Source organism: Python bivittatus, unplaced genomic scaffold, assembly GCF_059951505.1.
Source record: "Python bivittatus isolate LINGU-HERP-01145 unplaced genomic scaffold, Pbiv_v1 ctg000610_np1212, whole genome shotgun sequence".
Lineage (NCBI taxonomy): Eukaryota > Metazoa > Chordata > Lepidosauria > Squamata > Pythonidae > Python > Python bivittatus.
Genome location: NW_028277088.1, coordinates 14,170,548 through 14,190,755, shown reverse-complemented (window position 1 = coordinate 14,190,755; position 20,208 = coordinate 14,170,548). Strand labels below are relative to the sequence as shown.

Sequence of the window (20,208 nt, the reverse complement as noted above, 5' to 3'; positions counted from 1 at the left end):
CTCTGTAGAAATATTTTAAATAATTTGGCTAATTAGTCTTTTTTCCACATATCAGTGGAAGTAAAGATTTCTACAGGTATTCACACATAAACCTTTTTGTAGCAGAGAAAAGCCTATTGTTATATTTAGGGCATAGTTACAATATGTTATAAAGCTACTGCAATGGACAAGTAAATACTAGACAGTCCTTCAGTGATTGCTTTTCCTGCTGCATTGTTACTTACTAAAGAAGATTAAAAAACACACACACACACATACACAATGAACCTATTTACTCCTAAAAACATATACATGGATGAAAACTGGACTGCAATTTATTCTCAAAGGTTTATTAAAACGCAGTGTTTCCAGAATTCCTGTTGCAGTATTAGGTCTAACACCAGCACATTTTTAAAATGTGTTCCAGAAGAATATTCTCAAAATTAACTATAAGTCAAAAACAGCAAAATAATATTAACATTTGATTTAAAATAAGAATCAACTGATACATCACCAAAAATGCAATAGAATTTTGATATATTAATTCAGTTTACAAGTGGACAAGGGTGTATGTGTGTCATTTAAAAAAAAAGATCCCTATCTAATCATTTATATAAATCTCTTACACATATAAAACTATTTCACAACACTGTACAGGTAGTCCTTGTTAATAACTGCCTTGGACAGCAACAGTTCGCATTTATGACAGTGATAAAAAAGTAACTTTGCGGCCAATGCCCACATTTATGACCTTTGCAGTGTCTCTCTCTCTCTGTCAGTCATGTGATCACCATTACAGTCAGTATGTGTTATCCTGTGTAAAATCATAAGCACAGTTGCAGTCATGTGATTTTTCACTTAGTGTCCACTTTGCTTAACAACCAGGTTGCTGGTGCCAATTGTGGTCGCTAAACAAGGAGTACCTGTATGTGATACAGAGTTTTATTTCATGCATGCAAATTTTTACAAGGGGAGTAAATTCAAAAATATGACTCTACAAATTGAAATTATACAACCAAAAAAAAAAAAAAAAGTGTGCATACTGTTGTGACTTCAGGGACTTGGTAAGAATAACACTACCGGGTTGCCTTTTTTCTGTAAATCATGATCTACAGTTTTGATTTTGTGTTCTGTTGTCAGAGTTAGTGCTCTGAGGAATGCCAGTTAATAACTGAGATTTTTTTTCAATAGCCTCAAAAGAGAAATGGGATGGCTGATGACAGATAGAGATTATCCACTTTTTTACACACAAGAGCAAAAAGAAAAGACTAGCCTAATTAGTCTGGGCTAAACTTGGGATAGAAAAGGAGGACCTTTGATCTTTGGAAGAAATCCTAAAGCATTAATTACTCTAGAAATCCTATGAAGAATATTCATAAGGGTTATTGTTCTTAATCCTCTTATTCTCAGTCTGTATGTACAGGTAGTCCCCAGTTTAAGAACGAGTTCTGTTCCCAAGGTCTGTCCTTAAGTCATATTGGCATGTAAACTGGAACAGTATTATTGTATAACACCGTCTGAGTCGTATTGTGTAATGAACTCAAACCATTGTGTATTTAACTTTAATCACTGTGTATTTAACTCAAATTTTGCTACAATAAACTCCATTCTTAACTATGGGTCATCTGTAACCAGGGCATTCTTAACCCAGGGACTACCTGTATATGCAAACAAACCCTTTATCACAAAGACACTATGAGGAAATTTAATTCTGGGTAAGCTTCTTCTTGTTCAAAAGTGGGATGTATGTAGGAAAATAAAGAGTCCTGCTGGATCAGGCTAAAAATCCATCTAATCCAACATTTGGCCTGACCAGACCAGTTGTCAGTCAGATGCATTCAAGAACCTCAGAAGCATGGACTGGAAGATGATAACTCTCTTTGACTTATTTCCCTGGAACTGGTGTTGTATGCTGTTGCCTATGATTCAGGAGATAATCATATATTGTAGCCATCAACACTAATATCCACTGATAGCCTGCTCTGCCATGAATTTCTCCAACTTTCTTCAGATCTCCTAAGGTGACCATCAGTATATCTGATGACAGTGAATTCTGCAATTTAACAACATTTTGTGGATTTTGGTTGTAATCTCCCCTCGCTTAGTTTTAATAGATGATAGCTGCTTTGTAACCCCAAGAACCCAACTTTTCCCTCTCTCTTGCCTCATTGGGTGAGAAGTGAACCATACCCCTTGCATCTCAGATCATGTTTCACACTCACTCAGCTGGTGGTAACTGCCTCCTGAAAGTAATTGTAATCCATAGTGGGTGAGGAAAAAGAGAAAGAAGAATGGGTTGGCTGAACAATGTGTTGGCAACAACTTGCAAATAATGGTTTGTGATGTGGCGGGTATGAGGGGGAGAACAAGCAAAGTGTAAACTCAGAGCCTGGGATCATACAGAATGTTCTGCAAAGCCAGGCCAGGTAAGCATGAGCAATGGATTTTGCATGTGTGTACTTGAATGCCAAAGAGAGTATGAAGAGTATGGATGGATTTATGCAGCGGCCTTGGAGCCACCTCTGACATTAGGGATGATTATAATAATTTTATATAATATTATTATTGCATATATTTTATACCAGTTCCTATATAAAAACATCTCTAAACAGCTTACAAATATAACATCTACAATAGGAATACTATGAAAACTGCATACAACAAAAAAGGAGAGGGGAAAGGAAAACAAAAACCGAAACAAAGACATTCATCCAGGTTTCATAGAAGAAATACAAAAGGAATTTAAAATATCTAATATTAGGTGCCTCGCAAGCTTCAGAAAGGACCATTTCAGAGAGTTCAGAGATACCACGGGAACAACCACACCCATAAGTGGCTGCAAGTGGCACTATATGGTTTTTGGCATGTCCAGAAAGACCTCTCCACCAATTTCAGGGATTGACCAAATCTGCAGAGGCCTATTCCAAATTTGTGGGGACCTTTTATGCCAAAAACAAAACCCTGAACTTGGCTTAATAGCCACTTGGCAGCTAATGTGTTTTCTTCAAAAAATGTGTCATGTCTGCCACATTCTACAACAGCTGCAATTTCTGAGAGCAAGGGTAGCTCCATATAGAACACATCACAGTAATCTAAACTTACCAACAGCAGTAGTAAAACACCATTTATCCTCTCTCCATTAGTGCTAACAATGTGTAAAATAAATCCCTTTATCCTGCATCAGCTAGAGTTTGACATAAGATCATTGTTACAGCAGAACTCTATGTTAGCAGGATCAAGTTCTGCACCACTCTATAATGTATAATTGAATTAACCTTGTGTCTTTATATCATTATTTTGTGAAAAATTTTACAACCATTTATCATGACCATATTTAGCCCAGAGTACCCAAATGTTCAACTTAATGACATTAAAATACAAGCAGAATTGTATTTCATTTGATGGATAGCACAGGAAACTCAACACAAGGTTGTGTTTCTGCTTGCCTTCTTTGTCCCTGATAAAGCCTAATGCCTTCCTTATTAGTTACAAATTTGGACATATTTCGAAGACAATATTCAAACAATTCTTCTTCATCTCCTAATTTTAACCACCGTTGTTTCAAAATGACAACAAACCATAGCACTGGTAACATCACAACAGCTATTGGGGGGAGTCTTACCTTCTGGGAATCCATCCCAAATTTCTAAACGATCGTAACGACAGAATGCGCCTCCTGGAGGATTTGAATCTGGTTCCAATTCAAAGCTTTCAAATTCCAGGATAATCTCTGACATCTTTGGTGCAAAGATAATGTAAGTGCATTCAAGGGTATTGGGATATTTTTCAGGGAATCCTGGTGATTTGATGGTACCGGTCATAGATGTGAAGTTTCTGGAGCATTCTGGCCCTGCACAACAAAAGAGACAAAAATACATTTTGCTCATGTAACAGTATTACATTTTCTTTTTGGAGAAATGCTCCACGTTAATCACCATATTAGTCACCCAGCTAATTTGTTCCTGATACTGATAATTGGCATTAAAATGTAATTCACATTTATTGCACGAACTCCATTTTTCAATTTCTAGCAGAGCAATCTGAAAAAGAAAACTTGTGCCAGTTCTGAAATGGGGGGGGGGGGGGAATTATGACAATGTCATGTGGGAACAATGAAAGTGTAAGCTGCAAAAATCTTGACAGCCCTAGGGAAATAATTATAGTCCCTTTAAGTTTAAATCTTTAAATCTTCAGGCTGACAGCCTTTTATTGGTAAAACAGAATGTTTTGCAAGAAGAGGGGAGTGTGGTATTTGGTTGATGGAACAGTGGTTTCATATTCCTAGAGCAGTGATTCAGTAAGTCTGCCAGATGTGACCTATGCCTTCTTGACAAACTAGATGTGAAAGGTAATTCGTACTTGTATCAAGGGTGACTGACTCATTCTGAGCAGTGTTGACACAGGTGCACCAGTAAAGTGATGCTGTTAGTGAAGGTATGATAAACTGTTTGATTACCAGCAGTGTTGCCCAAATCCAACTAACATCAGCATTGTGCAAGGAAATTACATAAAAAGTAGCTCTATTATAGTCTTTAGTGTGTGCTACAAATGGCCCGTATGGATGGGCAATGCCCACTGCCCGTGTAACTTCTGATTTCTTTGCAGAGGTAACTTCTTCTGATGCAGTTACATCAGAAAAGCTAGACATCTTCTTAAGCATTGATTCACACACATCAACATTGGTGTAGACCCACATACATGAAGATGCCATCCGCCATGTTTGGCAGCAAGGAGGTTTGAAAAAAGATTCCCTGTATGGGAGTGAGTGAGAGGCTGTTTCCAAATATCATTGCTATCAGGATAATTCCCTGGTGGGTTGCAAATTCATTCATTCATTCATTCATTCATTCATTCATTCATTCATTCATTCATATCATTTATACAGCTGCCCAACTCAATAGCATGACTCTGGGCAGTGTACAAGGAAAAAAAAAGAACCCCACAATGAATGCAACATAAGGAAAAAACCCCACAATGCATTAAAACCAACTAAAACAGTAAATGGCAACTGGACTAAAATATACTGCAACTCATCCAACTGGGCCTCCAGTCAACCTAACCAAAAGCCTGGGAGAAAACCTAGGTCTTGACTGCCTTTCTAAAGGTCCACAGGCCTGGGGTCAACCATAGATTTGGGGGCAGTTTGTTCCAAAAAACAGGGTCCACCACTGAGAAGGCATGGCTCCCCAAATACATGAGGAAATTAATCCTTCCTTCCCCCCTCTGCCAAGAGGTATTAGGGACTGGAGGTCTCACCGCAGATGTATATCTACAAACAGGATTTCCTCTCTTACAAAGTAACAGTCTCTTCCTTTCTCTCTCTCTCTCTTTTAGCACTAAAGATTCATAGAAAGTTTCATGAGTAGCCAACTGAGGCTGAAGCTGGTGGGTATTTTAAAGAGATTTATGTACACTGAAATTTATCTATATGATGAATTTATGATATACATACACTGAAATTGAAAATTAATCTACAGGATACGCCTTCAAAGGGAGAACACATTCCCTTTGCAAACGATAGCAGGAAGCACAGTGAATGCATAGAAACTATCCTTCCTTCCTTCCTTCCTTCCTTCCTTCCTTCCTTCCTTCCTTCCTTCCTTCCTTCCTTCCTTCCTGTTTATGCCAACACTGAAGGCACCATACCACAATAACTCCCCCAACAACAATAATATGATCACATATAAAATCAAAATCAAAATCAGTCCTTAAAATGACTAGCAATTAAAAGTTTGATTAAAGCTGATCTAAGCAACTGGTCAGGTTTATCTATTCAGTGATACAGATAGTGACCCAAAAGAAAGCTAATCTGAAAGATGCATTATGTTTATAAATAATGTCACAACATACAATGGTGTAAAATAATATGAAGCATGCTACTATCAGGTCAATCCAAAGTTACCAGACAACAGAAAAGAATGAGTTCTTATTTGTTTCAATCCTTGCTTAGACTCAGAGATGCATCAAATATTTGTTTTCAGTATTCCTTGTCCTATTTTTGTAAGCTTAGTAAAGGAAAAGCCTCCTTTGGGTCAATTCTGACTATGCTGTCTTCATGGACACATCCATATACATTTTTTGACAACAATATCCTAATGGTTTGCCACTGCCTTCCTTCAGGCTGTTCCCCCCACCCCCTTCTCTTCCTCTTATAGCCAAGCAGAGTCAGATTATTCTACTTTGGACACATTGTGTGAAGACCTAACTCTCTGGAGAAGGCTCTAATGTTGGGAAAGGTGGAAGTCAAGAGAAGAAGAGGACAACCAGCAGCAAGGTGGATCGACTTAGTTACAGTGGCAATGAGTACACTGTTGAAAGTCCTGAAGGACCGGGTTAGGAATAGATTGTCATGGAGAAAATCTATCTATGTGGTTGCTGGGAGTCGACAGCGACTTCATGGTACATAATCAATCAATCAATCAATCAATCAATCAATTCTAGCCAAGAACCCTGATATTTACAGGTGGTTCCTCCCACCAAGTACTAGCCACACCCAACCCTGATCAGATCAGCCAAGTTTGGTAGTGAGCCAAAATTGCAAGTGCTTATGGAAGATGTCATACCCCTGTGAAAAGCCACAAACCTATTATCAGGGGTTCAAAGATTCATCTCATATGTAGCCCAACTTCCTATTCAACTACTCGACCTGTGCAACATGTGAAATTTATGCTACAGATGGGGATTTAGAAAACATGCTTCATAGAAAATTCTCAGACGTAGGCTACAATGACATTTAGAACCAGAAAAGCACTATAAATTAATGAAAATATTTTTAAAAACAGCAGTGAATTCTAATAAGACAGATGACATCATATAGACTAATTCACTCTACAATGTCCTAACTCACAGGACAAAATGGACAGGTAAATCTGTAGGGTCCACTTGAAAGCCTATGATGGGATTTTGTTGCTTTTCCATCCATGCTGTATATGGTAATATTCTACGCTCCTTTACCCAAACTGTGTGGGATTTATTTTTAAACATTACACTTAAATTTTGCAACCGAAATTAATTGATTTTAATGAAGTATTTTGACTATATGTATGTATTTATTAAATCAATTTATATAGCTGCCCATCTCACCACAGGTGACTCTTAGTGGCGTACAACAAAGCTAAAAACAGTAAAATACAGTAAAAATATATAAAACAAAATAAAACAGAGAATAAAAGCAAGTTAAAAATAAGGGAGCCACCTCACTAATTCCCCCATCCCCTGGAGTCCCCAGGCCTGCTTGCATAACCAAGCCTTAAGGGACCTCCAGAAGCTCAACAAGGATGAGGCCAGTCTCACCTCAGGGGGGAGAAGATTCCACAGCGCAGGTGCCCAGCAGAAAAGGCCCGCTGCCTGGGCCCTGCCAAATGTATTTCCCTAGGCGATGGAACCCGTAACATGCCCCCTCTGCTGGATCTGGTAGGATGGGCAGATGAAACTGGGGAGAGGCAGTCCCTCAGATAGCCTGGCCCCATGCCATGAAGGGCTTTAAAGGTCAACACCAGTACCTTGAATTAGACCCAGAAACAAACTGGTAACCAAGGCAGCTCGCGTAGGAGAGGTATAACATGTATTCTACTAGAAACACACATAACTACTCGTGCCATTGCATTTTGCACCAGCTAAAGTTTCCAGATACTCTTCAAGGGCAGGCCCATGTAGAGTGCATTGTAGTAATCTAACTGTGAGGTGACCAGGGCATGAGTGACTGTGAGTAGGTCCCTCTGATCTAGGAATGGGCGCAACTGGCCCATGGTTGACTCACTTTCATAAATTGTCCTATAATGTGCAAAATGTTATCTTCACACTGTATCTGCTTTTATTATAGTTTAATATTAAAATACTAGATGCAGATTTCATTTTCAATAATATAGTAATTCAATGTTAATTAGGTTATTAAAATATTCAAAAAGAAAGACATGAAAGCTCTGTTTTTACAGCAACTGTAATTCTCGGACCACACACGTGCACTTTTCCATTCCCGAACACAGAAATAGCATTTCCACTTTGATATACTGTGGCATAAACCTGAGTTAATATTACTTTGGGGGCAATAACTTTAAATATTCTGACTTTTGAGTGTGCAAGTTCTCATTTATAATGTTGGCTTAATGTAACTAGTGTCTTTCAGAAGGAGATTTAAGAGATCATAGAAGGAAATAAATGCAGGGAACTGCTGAGTTGCCACTGAGATATCAAGGAAAAAAAGCCCTACTGAAAATGCTCACTTTTGGCAAATTGCTTGTTTTGGAGACCTTTCAGTAGTTCTTTATGCACAGTGGCCTTAAAAGCTCACTGCTTAATTGGCAAGGTACTAAAATCCCAACTCACACAGTTTGTTGCAGAAGCAAAAGCCTTCTATAAAACTTAACATCTTGGGGTGGGATGGGATGTTGTTTTATTTATTAATTATCTAGCTTCGTTCAGAGGAGGTTCCTGGATGCCAAATGCTTCTTTAGTCTGCCTCCAACCAAAGATAAGGCTTATACCAAAAGTGATTGTGGTATTTACTCAGTGGTTAGTTACTTCACAAAGGATTTGACCATGGGGCAGAGGTCATTTGCCAGTCTTTGTCAGAGCAGAAAACCTCCCACACCCCTTCCATGTTGTGTTTTGTTTACAAAACTGCCTGCATTCATCTGTCTTCACTGAAATAAATCAGGGGATGTTTGAACCGTATGTTAATTATTGTACTTCTTCTAGGTCTTTCTAGCAGAAAATGCTTTAAGCTATTATGATGATCTACATCTCATCCATTCCCAATCCACAATGGACACACAATGAGTTGTGGATTACAAAGATTACCATATTGGATAGAATTAGCAATGATATTTGGAATATTATAAACTGATATAAAACAAAATCAACAGTACAAAAAGCAAAAGAAAACATGCACTGATTAAGCAGGACTTGTCAAATGAAGTTAATGATTTAATTCTGACCCTTTGTATTCAGCAAGACTTAGTTAAACAGTTAATTGTAAGAACAAGTTGAGAAATTTCAGCATTAGCAGGATTAGCAGTAAAACTAAGGATACACTTTTCTTACGTTACAATTTTCAGAATCTTGCATTACTTTACTACTGTTTTTGCATATAGTTACCATTTTTTAATTAAAAAGCCTATTGATTTAAATTAGAGATATGTGTACAATACTAAATCTGTTGATATATTTATTTAAAATTGAAAAGCTGCCAAATCGATGTTGACTCATGGAGGCTCAAATTAATGACAAGACGGTATGAATATATTACAGGCAAAAAATAGCTGATGTCCGTCACAATCACAGCTTCCAGATTAACAATCATTTGCTATTATGAGAACTGAATGCAAAAAAATTATATTTGTATCAGGACAGACCAAAAGTTAGTGACTTGACTCACTGACCTCCATGATCCTATGAAAGCAACACTCTAGAAATTAATTTGACATTAAATGTTCTTTTAATTCCCCTCTCTCCAAATATCAGTGACCTTCAAATTGAACAAATTGAACCACTGTCAATATTTTATGTTAAAAATAATTAGCATGACAAGATTAAGCAGCTTGCTCACCTCTTTTAAATATTTCATAGCGAATGGAGAAGCCTGCTCCATGAGTTTCATAATCAGAGACAAACTTGATTAAGAGGTATGGTCCTGTAGATATCACAGGTTGGGGGGCAATCTTGCCGCAAAACTTTCCCCACACTCGCCCATTTGCATTGTCTCCATCAATCACTTCAACATAATCGTACCTGGTAGATAAATTGAAGAAAAGAAACTTTTAACTTCCAGGGAAGAAAAAGAAAACTAATTAATTTAAGAACTACAGCCATGCACCACAGATAATGAAGAATAATGCTAGCCTGTTTGGAAGCTGCATTATCCTAAAAGATGTACGCAAAATGAAAAAATTAAAATGGACTACATCATGTCGGTAGACATCATCTGGCGAGATGGAACTATTAGGAAGAATGGCACCCATTATGCTTACAGACAATATCAGCTAAAGTAACCAATTAACAAGAAAAAGGAAATCTCATGAGCACAATTCTGTATTATTAAATTGCATTCCTTTGTCTATCGTGGCATTGTTATCAATACATAATACACCAAATTCTTTTCAAATGGTGGAGTTCTTGTCTGAATTCTAAAATATCCTTTTGGCTTTAATTTCTGTACAATACTTGTATTTCGATATGCAATTCTGCAAGTATAGTCCAAAGAATAATAAATGAAGTCTTACATATTATACTATCTTTACTGCTCTGCTGCTTTCTTAATCATTATACATCTGTGTGTTTTTAAACATCATATTACTTAAAATGACCATAATAATATAAAAAATGGATTTTTCATGAGGATTGAGAAGTTCTAGAGAATGGTTTGACTCTGTCTGCAGCACACATGCAAGACACATGCATAAAATAATGAAAAATAGAAGTATGAAATAATGAAAATGAAACTCTGGTTCATCTGCATAAGTATATTAACCCATTTTATTAATCTCAAATGATAATAAAATAATAGAAGAATATAAAACTGTTTCAAAACATGAACTTGCTTTTTGCCAAGCCAACTGGTAGACCATTTAGACTGAAAGTGTCCATTCTGGTTTAAGATAGCTCCCAAAGAAGGGACTAAAGAAGGAGTACTCTCTCAGCTATCTAAGAATATCATAAAAACAGATTATGTAAGATATGAGCTTCACCAAATACTGAAGTCCCCAATTTTTAACCAAAACTCACATAAACATAAAAATGAAAATAATGGCTACAAAAATTCTGAAACATTAGTAGGACACGAAACCCTGCACAATTTACAAGTGGCAGCCCTTATCCTACCCTGACTGTTCTTTAGAAGCTAAATCAGAGTCAGTCCTCATAAATTTTTGTACAGGACATTATCAGGAAACCCCAGAGATGGAGACTATAGATTGAAAAACTGAAAAAAAAAACCCAAAAAACAAAAACATTCTGGACAACAAAAGCAAGGTAAACACTTCTACAGTATTGACAACAAACTACATGGACATGTCCATGAAGTCACCAGGAGTCAAGCCTTAATACAGAGAATCTAGCCAATTATATCTTAAAGAAGGAGACGCTGTACTTGTGGTACTTGAGTTAGCCCTTCCCCTGCTACTGCAGTAATCCTCAGAACAACAGAGTTTATCATTGTGCCCCGGGCTTTGCACTCTGGCATCAGATACATCTGGATGATGGAAAAAGAAGACAGGAAGAAAAAAAAATACTCTTTTTCCCTCCTACATTACATCATTACTGCGACTGCTGCTCCCACCAATGACAGATACACTAAGTCCAAGAAAGAAAAGAAAATAGTTTGGGAACTGATGGCTAGTGGGAATGCTTTTAGGGATGGGCAAGGAATTTTGATCCAGATTGTGAAAAATGTGTTTTAAAAACTTTTTTTTTATTTAGGCTTTTACAAGCAATTGAAATTCAGATCTTATTAAAACTTGGTTTGGAAATACTTTCCTAGCATTTCTTATTGACTGATTGATTATGTGCTATCAATTTAGTGCTGACTCTTAGTGACTACACAGATTTTCTCCAGGACTATCTGCCCCAATCTGGTCCTTCAGATCTTCCAATAGTGCACCCATCACCACTGTAATTGAGTCCATCCACCTTGCTGCTGGTTGTCCTTTCCTTTTCTCTCCTTCCTTCCACTTTTCCCAGCATTATAGACTTCTCAAGGGAGCTGGCTGGGAGATGTCCAGAATATGATAATTTGAGCCTGGTCATTTGTGTCTTGAGTGAGAACTCATAATTGATTTGTTCTATGATCTATTTCAATGTTTCTCATCCTCGACAACTCTAAGATGTGTGGACTTCAACTCCCAGAATTCCCCAGCCAGCATGCACTGATCTATTTGTTTGGGTTTTTTGGTGTCTTCTCCAGCACCAGAGTTCAAAACCGTCAATACTCTTTCTATTCTGCTTCTTCAAAGTCCAACTTCCATTAAGTTAGAGCATCAGTAGCAACCTTTCTATCAGATAAATTATATTTAATATATTTTGATATATGAATTATATTTCCTCATTCTCTTCTTTGTCTCTCTGCTATTCCTGTGCACTTTGTTCTCTTCCATAACTTTTTACTCTGTTTTCCTTCCCGTCTGTTCTCTTCTCCACTGCTCTCCTTTCTAAACTGTTTTGTTCTTGTTTCTCTGCCTTCCAATATTTTCTTCTTCCAATCATTTTTTCCCTTTGACTTTCTTTTCCCACTCTTTCAGTCCTTATCTTGGATTAATATCTCCCTCTTCTTTCCCTCTAGTTGTCAGGCTCCCTCTAGAAATGGGGTCTATTTGGCTAGGAAGTATTTCTTCGTTGTTATGGCAACCATATGAGACAGGAGACAGTCTCTCACCAGGTAGGACAGATGTTACAGAATTCATATAAAATCATACTTCAAATCCTTCATGGCCTTTTACAGTGCTTCCTTTTAAGAAGTGAATTCTTGAACTTTTTTGTTTCACTAACCTCCATCCTTAAGAGATGGGTGAATGTTTACATTCTCCACATTCCTGCTCTCCTATCTAGATAATTCATGGACACTGGCATCCACAGGGAGGCAGTTCAAAACATAAATGATGGCAGGTATGGTATTGCAGTTGAAGTTCTAGCTCTTCGTATGTGTTTGCTATATTAACACATCAAAATGATGCAATCATAATCTTTCCTGTTTTGATACTAACCTTCTTCCCCTCCTACTTCTGCTTTTTAGTTGGGAATATTTATGTCAGTAATAGAATCCTGAGACCAATTCAATGCAGCCATGGATTTTGGCTTTTCATAGTTGCATCTACAAGTCTGTATTTTTGAGTCCAGTATGACTTGAACTCTTTATAGTGATTGGAATGTGGGTCATTACGAGGGTCATCCTCCAGTAGGTCATCACAGTTGCTATGAAATATTTCATCAGCATAATTAGACAGGCCACAATGCATTTGGGCAAATTTCCTTTACAGTTTCTTGCAAACATAATTATATAAAGATAATATACCTATGCTATCTAGATCTAAGAACTTTTGCTTGTTCCCAGGCTGGTTTATATCAGGAAGAGACTGGCTGAAGACATCCAAGTAAATGTGTGCAAAGGCTTCCACTCAGAATTCTAGGTCTTTGGAGAATGCTATGATGAGGCTCATTTTGCATTGCATAATCCATGCCCAACTTCTAACATAATCTAGGAGAGGACTCTCAGAAAAAATTCATTGCAAAACTTTCAGTTATCAAAATGAAATGAAAAGCAAAGACATCTAATTAGATCTGAGAAAGATGGTGGAGAATCAAATCACCTTTCTTCTCTATTTCCTATTTCAGTCTCTTGTTTATAGTTTTTTAAGTGGTCTGCCCTTAGTCAAATTATTAATTTTCACAGACATTTGAATTCATAACTTTGTCATAATCCCCACACACCCATAGTCTTTAAAGCTGATTGCATCACAGCCAAAATGTTTAGGGTGACTTCATTAAAAATGGAAAGTCTGTACCTGCTTGTAAAGAAAAAAAAAATGTCATGAAACTTCATTTCATTTCAAGTATTGTACTTTGCTTTTTTCCTAATGAAGAGTGACTAGAATGATTTTTTTTTTAAATTTCCCAATATGTTGCCTTTTAAATACATGAAATGATTTTTATTTGCATAATCCTATTTTCTTTTATTATCCTATAATACTTGATATTAATATGTTATATTAATTTGTTCTGGCCATTTCATCCTATTGTTACACATGTGAAAAACTCCAAATTACATCAATGGATGGGGAATATATATTTTTTTAAATGGCAGTAATGTAAACTATATCTGACAATTTTGAAGTGAACAAAAGGGGAAAAAAAGATGATGACTGGTGCCACCCTTAACAGTTAAGCTCTAAACTGTCTGGGGCCCATTAGTTATGTTTACATGAGATCTCAGGAGACCACTACAAAGATGATATCACTAGTTAAAGTGGACAGTTAAAGGCTCTCTAAATTAAAAATGACATTACCTCACCAGTTAAAATTGTATGCCAGCTTTGGTATATATCAAATTGAAAATAAAGCTGACACTGATGGTACTGTAAGCATTAACATATGTGAAATATTGTGCTAACAGCATTTCCTCTTATACACTGATGTTTTAGTAGCCATTGATCAGTGTACAAGCTTTGTGGTCTTATTTCAAAGACAAGGGAACAAAAAAAGAATAAATGTTCACTTGAAGACAGTTTTGCAGATGTTTCATGTGATTAAACTCTGAACGGAGATGATTTTGCTCATTCCATGCCTTAGATTATAGGAAATGGCTTGCTGCAAGTTTACTGATAAGAACAGCAATACTTCTATAGGAGCAGGTAAGTTTTGGGGATTTTATCTCTCTTTTTATTGCTCATAAATGCCAAATGTTTACTGGAACACCGAACTGTGAAATATTTATTGAAAAGTTAACTAAAAGAAATGAGGAAGACAACGCTGCCCCAGTTTCTAAAAGGAGCCAACCAGCTGCTTGAAACACAAGCCATCTGAGACTATAATACTAGCTTTAATATGATGGTTTAGGCGTAGTTCAGAATGGATTCCAATTGATAATTGTTAGATAGGTTTGACTCCTAAGGATATATGGACAAATGCTCATCACCTTGTTCATCTCCCTTGTCTGTTCTCTTCCCCTCCTTCTACTTCCCTCAGTCTTGCCAAGCATAACAATTTTCTTCCTAGTTATAGCTATCCATAAATAATGTATTTTGTGAGAAAATGGTAATGAAACCCAGCACACTCTTAACTCACATCTTCAGAAACATTGCTATGAAGTGGTAGATGGCTGAACTGTGCAAGTATTTAAGGCAATCATTACCTGAAGAATGCCATACGGTATTATAGATAGATTCGGGAGGAGGGAAATATAGTCCAATGTACGCAATGCATGTACAAGGTCATAGACTTACTTCCTGGTACTTCTAGTTAAAAAGAATCAAGTAGAAGGGGACATGAATCTCTTAAGAGCCACTGACACTCAAAGCCAGTGTCATATAGTAATTAAGTCCATCCTCAACCCTTGATGCCTACAGGTTGACTCTGGGCCACTTATGTTCTCTCTCAGCCCAACCTATCTCAAATGTCTATTATGAGGGAGACCTCCACGTAAATTGCCTTGAACTAACAAATAAATAGTGATATCCAATATTCTGACTTGCAAGCAGAACATTCTCCTGCATCTTTTCTATCAGTTCAATTAGTTGAAAGAAAAATTAGACATTCTTTCAAAGGAGTTTTTTCCCCCCCATGGATGGAGCATAGTGTTCTTGTTAGTTGCAAGATGGTGAAAGAATGTGTATGAATCTCTTGTCTTGATTATACAATTATTTTTCCAATGGTCGGTAGCCCTGGGTCCCCGTGCTTCATTTAAATCTGAAGGGAATGTAAACACTTTTTTCAGGAATGGTGTTATTGTCACTGATTGCATTGAGACATTTTTGGAGAATTTCATCTATCTCTAGAGAAAATATAAACCCATTTTTCCAGGAACAAATCTGAGATAAAATTTCAAAAGGTTCTTTGCACCCAGCTCCAGTTTGAAGCAGATCCTTATGTTTCTGTGAATTGATAAATCCATCCTGTTAACATACCAATTTGCCAATTGGTCTGCCATTTCATTAGTTGTAATAAATCAGCTTCTGTCCATGTTTTTTTGTCTGATGAATGCACAAATCTAATTTAGTTTTCACCAATCTGAGGTGCTCTAGAAGACTGCTCAAGTTTATGAACCCATAAAATGTATAAATCTCCATTAAATTGCCATACATCTAGTCCCATATGTACAGGAGGGATAATACCTCAACGTCAATTTAAAATGTCTATGTTTTCCCCAATTTTTAGAATTTTATTCTTTATATGGGATCAGTATTCAGTAAGAGGTATGGAGAAGCACTTTTTAAAATGCAGTTCCTAGCGACAGGCCAGGAATATTGGGTTAGCAACAGGAACAGGAATAGGGCTTACGGCAATCTTGGTCAATTAAGTACCAGATCTGTTGCAACTATAACTCCCAGAATTCTCTAGCCAACATGAGTTCATGAGAACAGTTGAAGAAAGATATATTTGATTAATCTGCTGTCACATTCTTGGGAGCAATAACAGCGGCATTCTTCATTTTATTTACAAGTTTTATAAGTATCTCAGATGAAATTGTCAAGGCTGGCATTTGACCTTCTAGGGACACTCAAAGAATAGCTAATGAAAGTTGCAGCAGAATCACTGAATGATAACTCTAGTAAATATTCACAAGAAGAATATGAGCAACATCATATGGTTGATTTACAACCAGAACCTCCCCATTTACCTTAGTATGCATGATTTACTTTAAGTACCGTTTAATATCTGTGAAAAGAGTGAAACAACAGTTTACCCCATATGAATACATACAGGAAGGGTATTAGCTAAGATTAATGTCTGAAACTTTGAGATTAGAGAAGTCAAGGCTAGCTACATGTCATCCCTGTAGTTCTGGTCTTGGGTGCAAATATTTTTTCCTAACATTCTCAGGGTAGGCAGTTTAGTCTGGATTGGGATGGTAGCACGGAACAGGGAATGTTTTTTTTTATTCCAAATAATTTTATTCAGAATTATAAATGAAAGGAATAAAAGCCAACACAGGCTACAAAAATACAAACAGAAAAATACAAAAGAAAAGAAAAAAGGGTGAAAAAGAAAAGAAAAAGAAAAAGAAAAATAGAAAAGGGAAAAGGGAAAAGGGAAAAGAAAAAAGAAGTAACTTCCCCCTTCATCCCAGCAAGTAAAGACAATCTTAGTAGCTTATCACTATCTCTGAATACAACACAATCTCTCTTCAACCCATATCTCATCTATTGAATTAAAAAAAAACAGAAAAACAAAATCCAAATGCTTCATCAGTTGTTCTTTATCAGCAAAGTCCAGTAAGGGCAATCAGATTTTTGTCCTTTAGCTCTGGTTGCATAAGCCAACATTGTATTCCTTCCCTGAGTTTTTAAAAATATATTTTTAACTCCTTCAAAAAGAGTCCCAGAGCTAGTTTTCTGTTCATCTGTGTTTCAAGCCAAAAATCTTTCAGAACTTTAGCAGATCGCTTTTGTATATCCAATAAATAAAGTTTGTCCTTTTGTCACTTCCAATAAAGTCCTTCAAAACCTTAACAGAACTCTTTTGCATATCCAGTAAAAAAAAATTATCCAAGTCAGTTTCCTGGTTCAGTATTTATATATCTCCTTTTGGGAATAAGTCATCCATCAGTTCCATTTGTGTGTGCATATCTTTCTCCATATCATTCTCATTACTTGTTAAATTTAAGTCCCCCTCAAAGTAATTTCAGAATCATCCATTGCAACTTGTTCTGCAATTTCATTACAACATGCTCTGTAAATCTTGTCAAGAAATTCATCTATTTCATCAAGAAGCTCAGCAGACAAATACTCCCATGGTTGTATTATAGATTTCTGCTCCATTTTCTTTATCCTCCACCTCCCTCTAGTGTCCAACCTTCAAAGTCCCCTTATCATGAAAAATATCAAAAAACCCAAAACAATCGCCATTTTTTTCCATGAGAAAATTCCTTCTAGTTAATTCAAAGCTCTTTGTGGACATTTAAAATTATAAACCCAAGTCCATCTGAGCCCTTAATCCGTTGTTAAACTTTCTAAAGTCCACATTCTGAGCACCCTTTTGCTGCTTAATCCAAAAAGTAATATTTTTCAAAAGGTTATAAAAATTGTATTTAAAAGTTCTTCCTCTAAGGAGAAGGTGACTCACCTAGCAAGTACAATATAACTTACCGTTCTGAAGGGTCTTAACCCTTTTAAAGCAGCATAAAAAAACAAAACAAAAAAACCCAAATCCAAAGTCATTAAGAAGTGAGGCTCAGTCGAGCTTAATGTCCTTTAAAAAGGCTGCATTAATGACTGGGAGCAAAGTCAGTTCCTCCCTCGACTCCCAGCTGCCTGACCCACAGGCAAACTGCAAAACAACTATTCCTGCTGTTTCCTCACGAGGAGAAGCTGTGCGGAGTCATGTGAGCTATCTCAAAAATCTCTCCTTAATCTGGAAAGATTTCAGCAGCCAGGATCCTGCATCCCACACCATTGTAACACCATGCCACTGCAAAAAGGGATGTTTAACTCGCCATGGCTCTCAACCAGAAGTCAGAATAGGGGGTGGGTTTGGACCATCTGCTTCTCTAATAATCTTCTTGCATATGTGGTGGGGTCCATATCATGGTGGTGCTGATCGGTTGTTTGTTTTAATCTGGGCTGCTGTATATATTATTTAAACCTTGGCCATATATTCCACCTGTTGATTCAGATGGAGCTATAAGTGCAAGAGCACTTCCCACTTGCAGACCTGCTCCTTCATAAAGAGTGCCACCTCTCTCTCTCTCTCTCCCCTACATTTTTAACATGCACAATTAACATAACAATATTTAAACTTAAAGGAAAAGAAACAGAAACAAAACCAAAAAAACTCAAAACCAACCCAAACAAGCTAAGAAATAGAGAAATAAAGCAAAAAAAATCTACCTTATATATTATACTTATCAATAGTTACTGGTTTATAGTAAATGCACTACTATAGTATAATGAACACAAAATATGATTCTAAAATATCAAAAAAATTCTGCCAGAGTAACACGTATTGCTGCATCCTTTGATTAATAGAAAACATTGCCTTTTCCAAAAAAAAATAGATCACACTTTTCTGACAGCCATTCCTTCACATCTGGGGTAATCACTTTTCCAATTTCTCAGTAAGATTCTTTTAGCCACATCCCATGCTTTATACAACTATAATTCCTTATAAACAGTCAGATTCCAAAGCTTTGGTATACAGTTCAACAACACATTAATATCTAACATTTGAAGATTTTCCCATAAATCTACGTATATGCATTAACACACAATTCCAAAAAGGTATCAAATCATCATATGACCATATCATATAGGTCAGTGAACCCTCAATTTTTTTACACTTCCAAAATAGAAAATCTGATGTCCACATCTGTAGAGCCAGCAGGGGACTGTTTGCTGGACATACTGTCACTCTATCTTCCCAAGATGCAATTTAATCTTGTTTTATCTCATCCAGACTCTTGTAGTGTCCATATATCAGATAAGGACATCCACAGCATTCTCTCTTTGTCTCCAGGTGAAGATTTGCAGGTAGGTTTCATCAACATATTGGTGATACTTCATCCAAAACTGATGGATGACCTTCATGTTAATGTTAAAAACCATGGAGGAGAGCACTGAGTCCAGTAACATGCAAAAGAAACCATGGGCTTGACTGTTCATCTCCTAGTGCTATCAGCTGGTACCATCCACCCAGGAAGAAGTGGGATCAGTATAACACAATAGCCCCAATTCCTAACCTTCATAAGTGCCCCATGAGAATACTATCATCAGTTCTATCAAAGGCAGTTGAGACATCTAAGACAAAGAGTGTTGCACTCCCGCTATCCAGTTGATGAATTCTGGCTGAAAGGGTTCAGAAGAATGAACACTTGCAGAACTCCAATAATTCATCCCATAGGACGTTTTGACAACTATTTAGGAGAAAGAGAGTATTCTTCCATACATCAACAAGTATCTATCAGCTGAGGCTCAAATATCCATGACGTACTAATTTCCACTTTGTTGTTTTCTTTAATTATGTAAAGCACTGAAAATCAAGGTTGTCTCCTGAATTCTAATATAACAGCAATGTTACTTGCTTTAGTTTGTTATTAGAATCTTTACATGTAATAACTTTTTGGAAGAATAAAAACTTTCCAGATTTCTAGAAATCAAATTTAGAGCCAGAAAGATTTTTATTATGCTTGACAATTTCACCACAACACAAGCAGAACGAAGATGATTCCCCCACCCAATCATATTCATCTGTACAAATAGTCAAAGTGTTTTTACAGATGTATTAAGATCACAAATAATACACTCTTGCCTGTAACACATTCATCGTATCTAGTATAACAAAATCATACATTTCATGACAGTTTTATGGCACATTTAGCTGTGCAAATATGTAGATGGGGAAAGGGGAATTGAAAAGAGCCAATGGCCTATGACTCTCATACTAAAAGGACAGCATTCAACAATTACAAATTTCTGGAATCAAAACCAGTACTTGATATTCAGTATGACGAATGAGCTTCTGGTCACTTAACTTTATTGAAACTATTCCATGAGAATTCCAAAATAAGGCTACCTATCATCTCAATAC

At 36.7% G+C, this 20,208-nt stretch overlaps 1 protein-coding gene across 5 annotated transcripts in view; it reads right to left on the bottom strand.

The window, feature by feature from the left end:
* NRP1 (neuropilin 1) overlaps positions 1–20,208 on the bottom strand; it is a 156,810-nt gene that overhangs the window by 87,650 nt on the left and 48,952 nt on the right. For all 5 annotated transcript variants that reach the window (XM_088150053.1, XM_088150055.1, XM_088150054.1 and 2 more), the window contains 2 exons: positions 9,527–9,708; positions 3,602–3,829 (listed from right to left, as the gene is read on the bottom strand). In XM_088150053.1, coding sequence (XP_088006179.1) covers positions 3,602–3,829; positions 9,527–9,708 — 410 coding nt within the window. The remainder of the gene's footprint in view (positions 1–3,601; positions 3,830–9,526; positions 9,709–20,208) is intronic.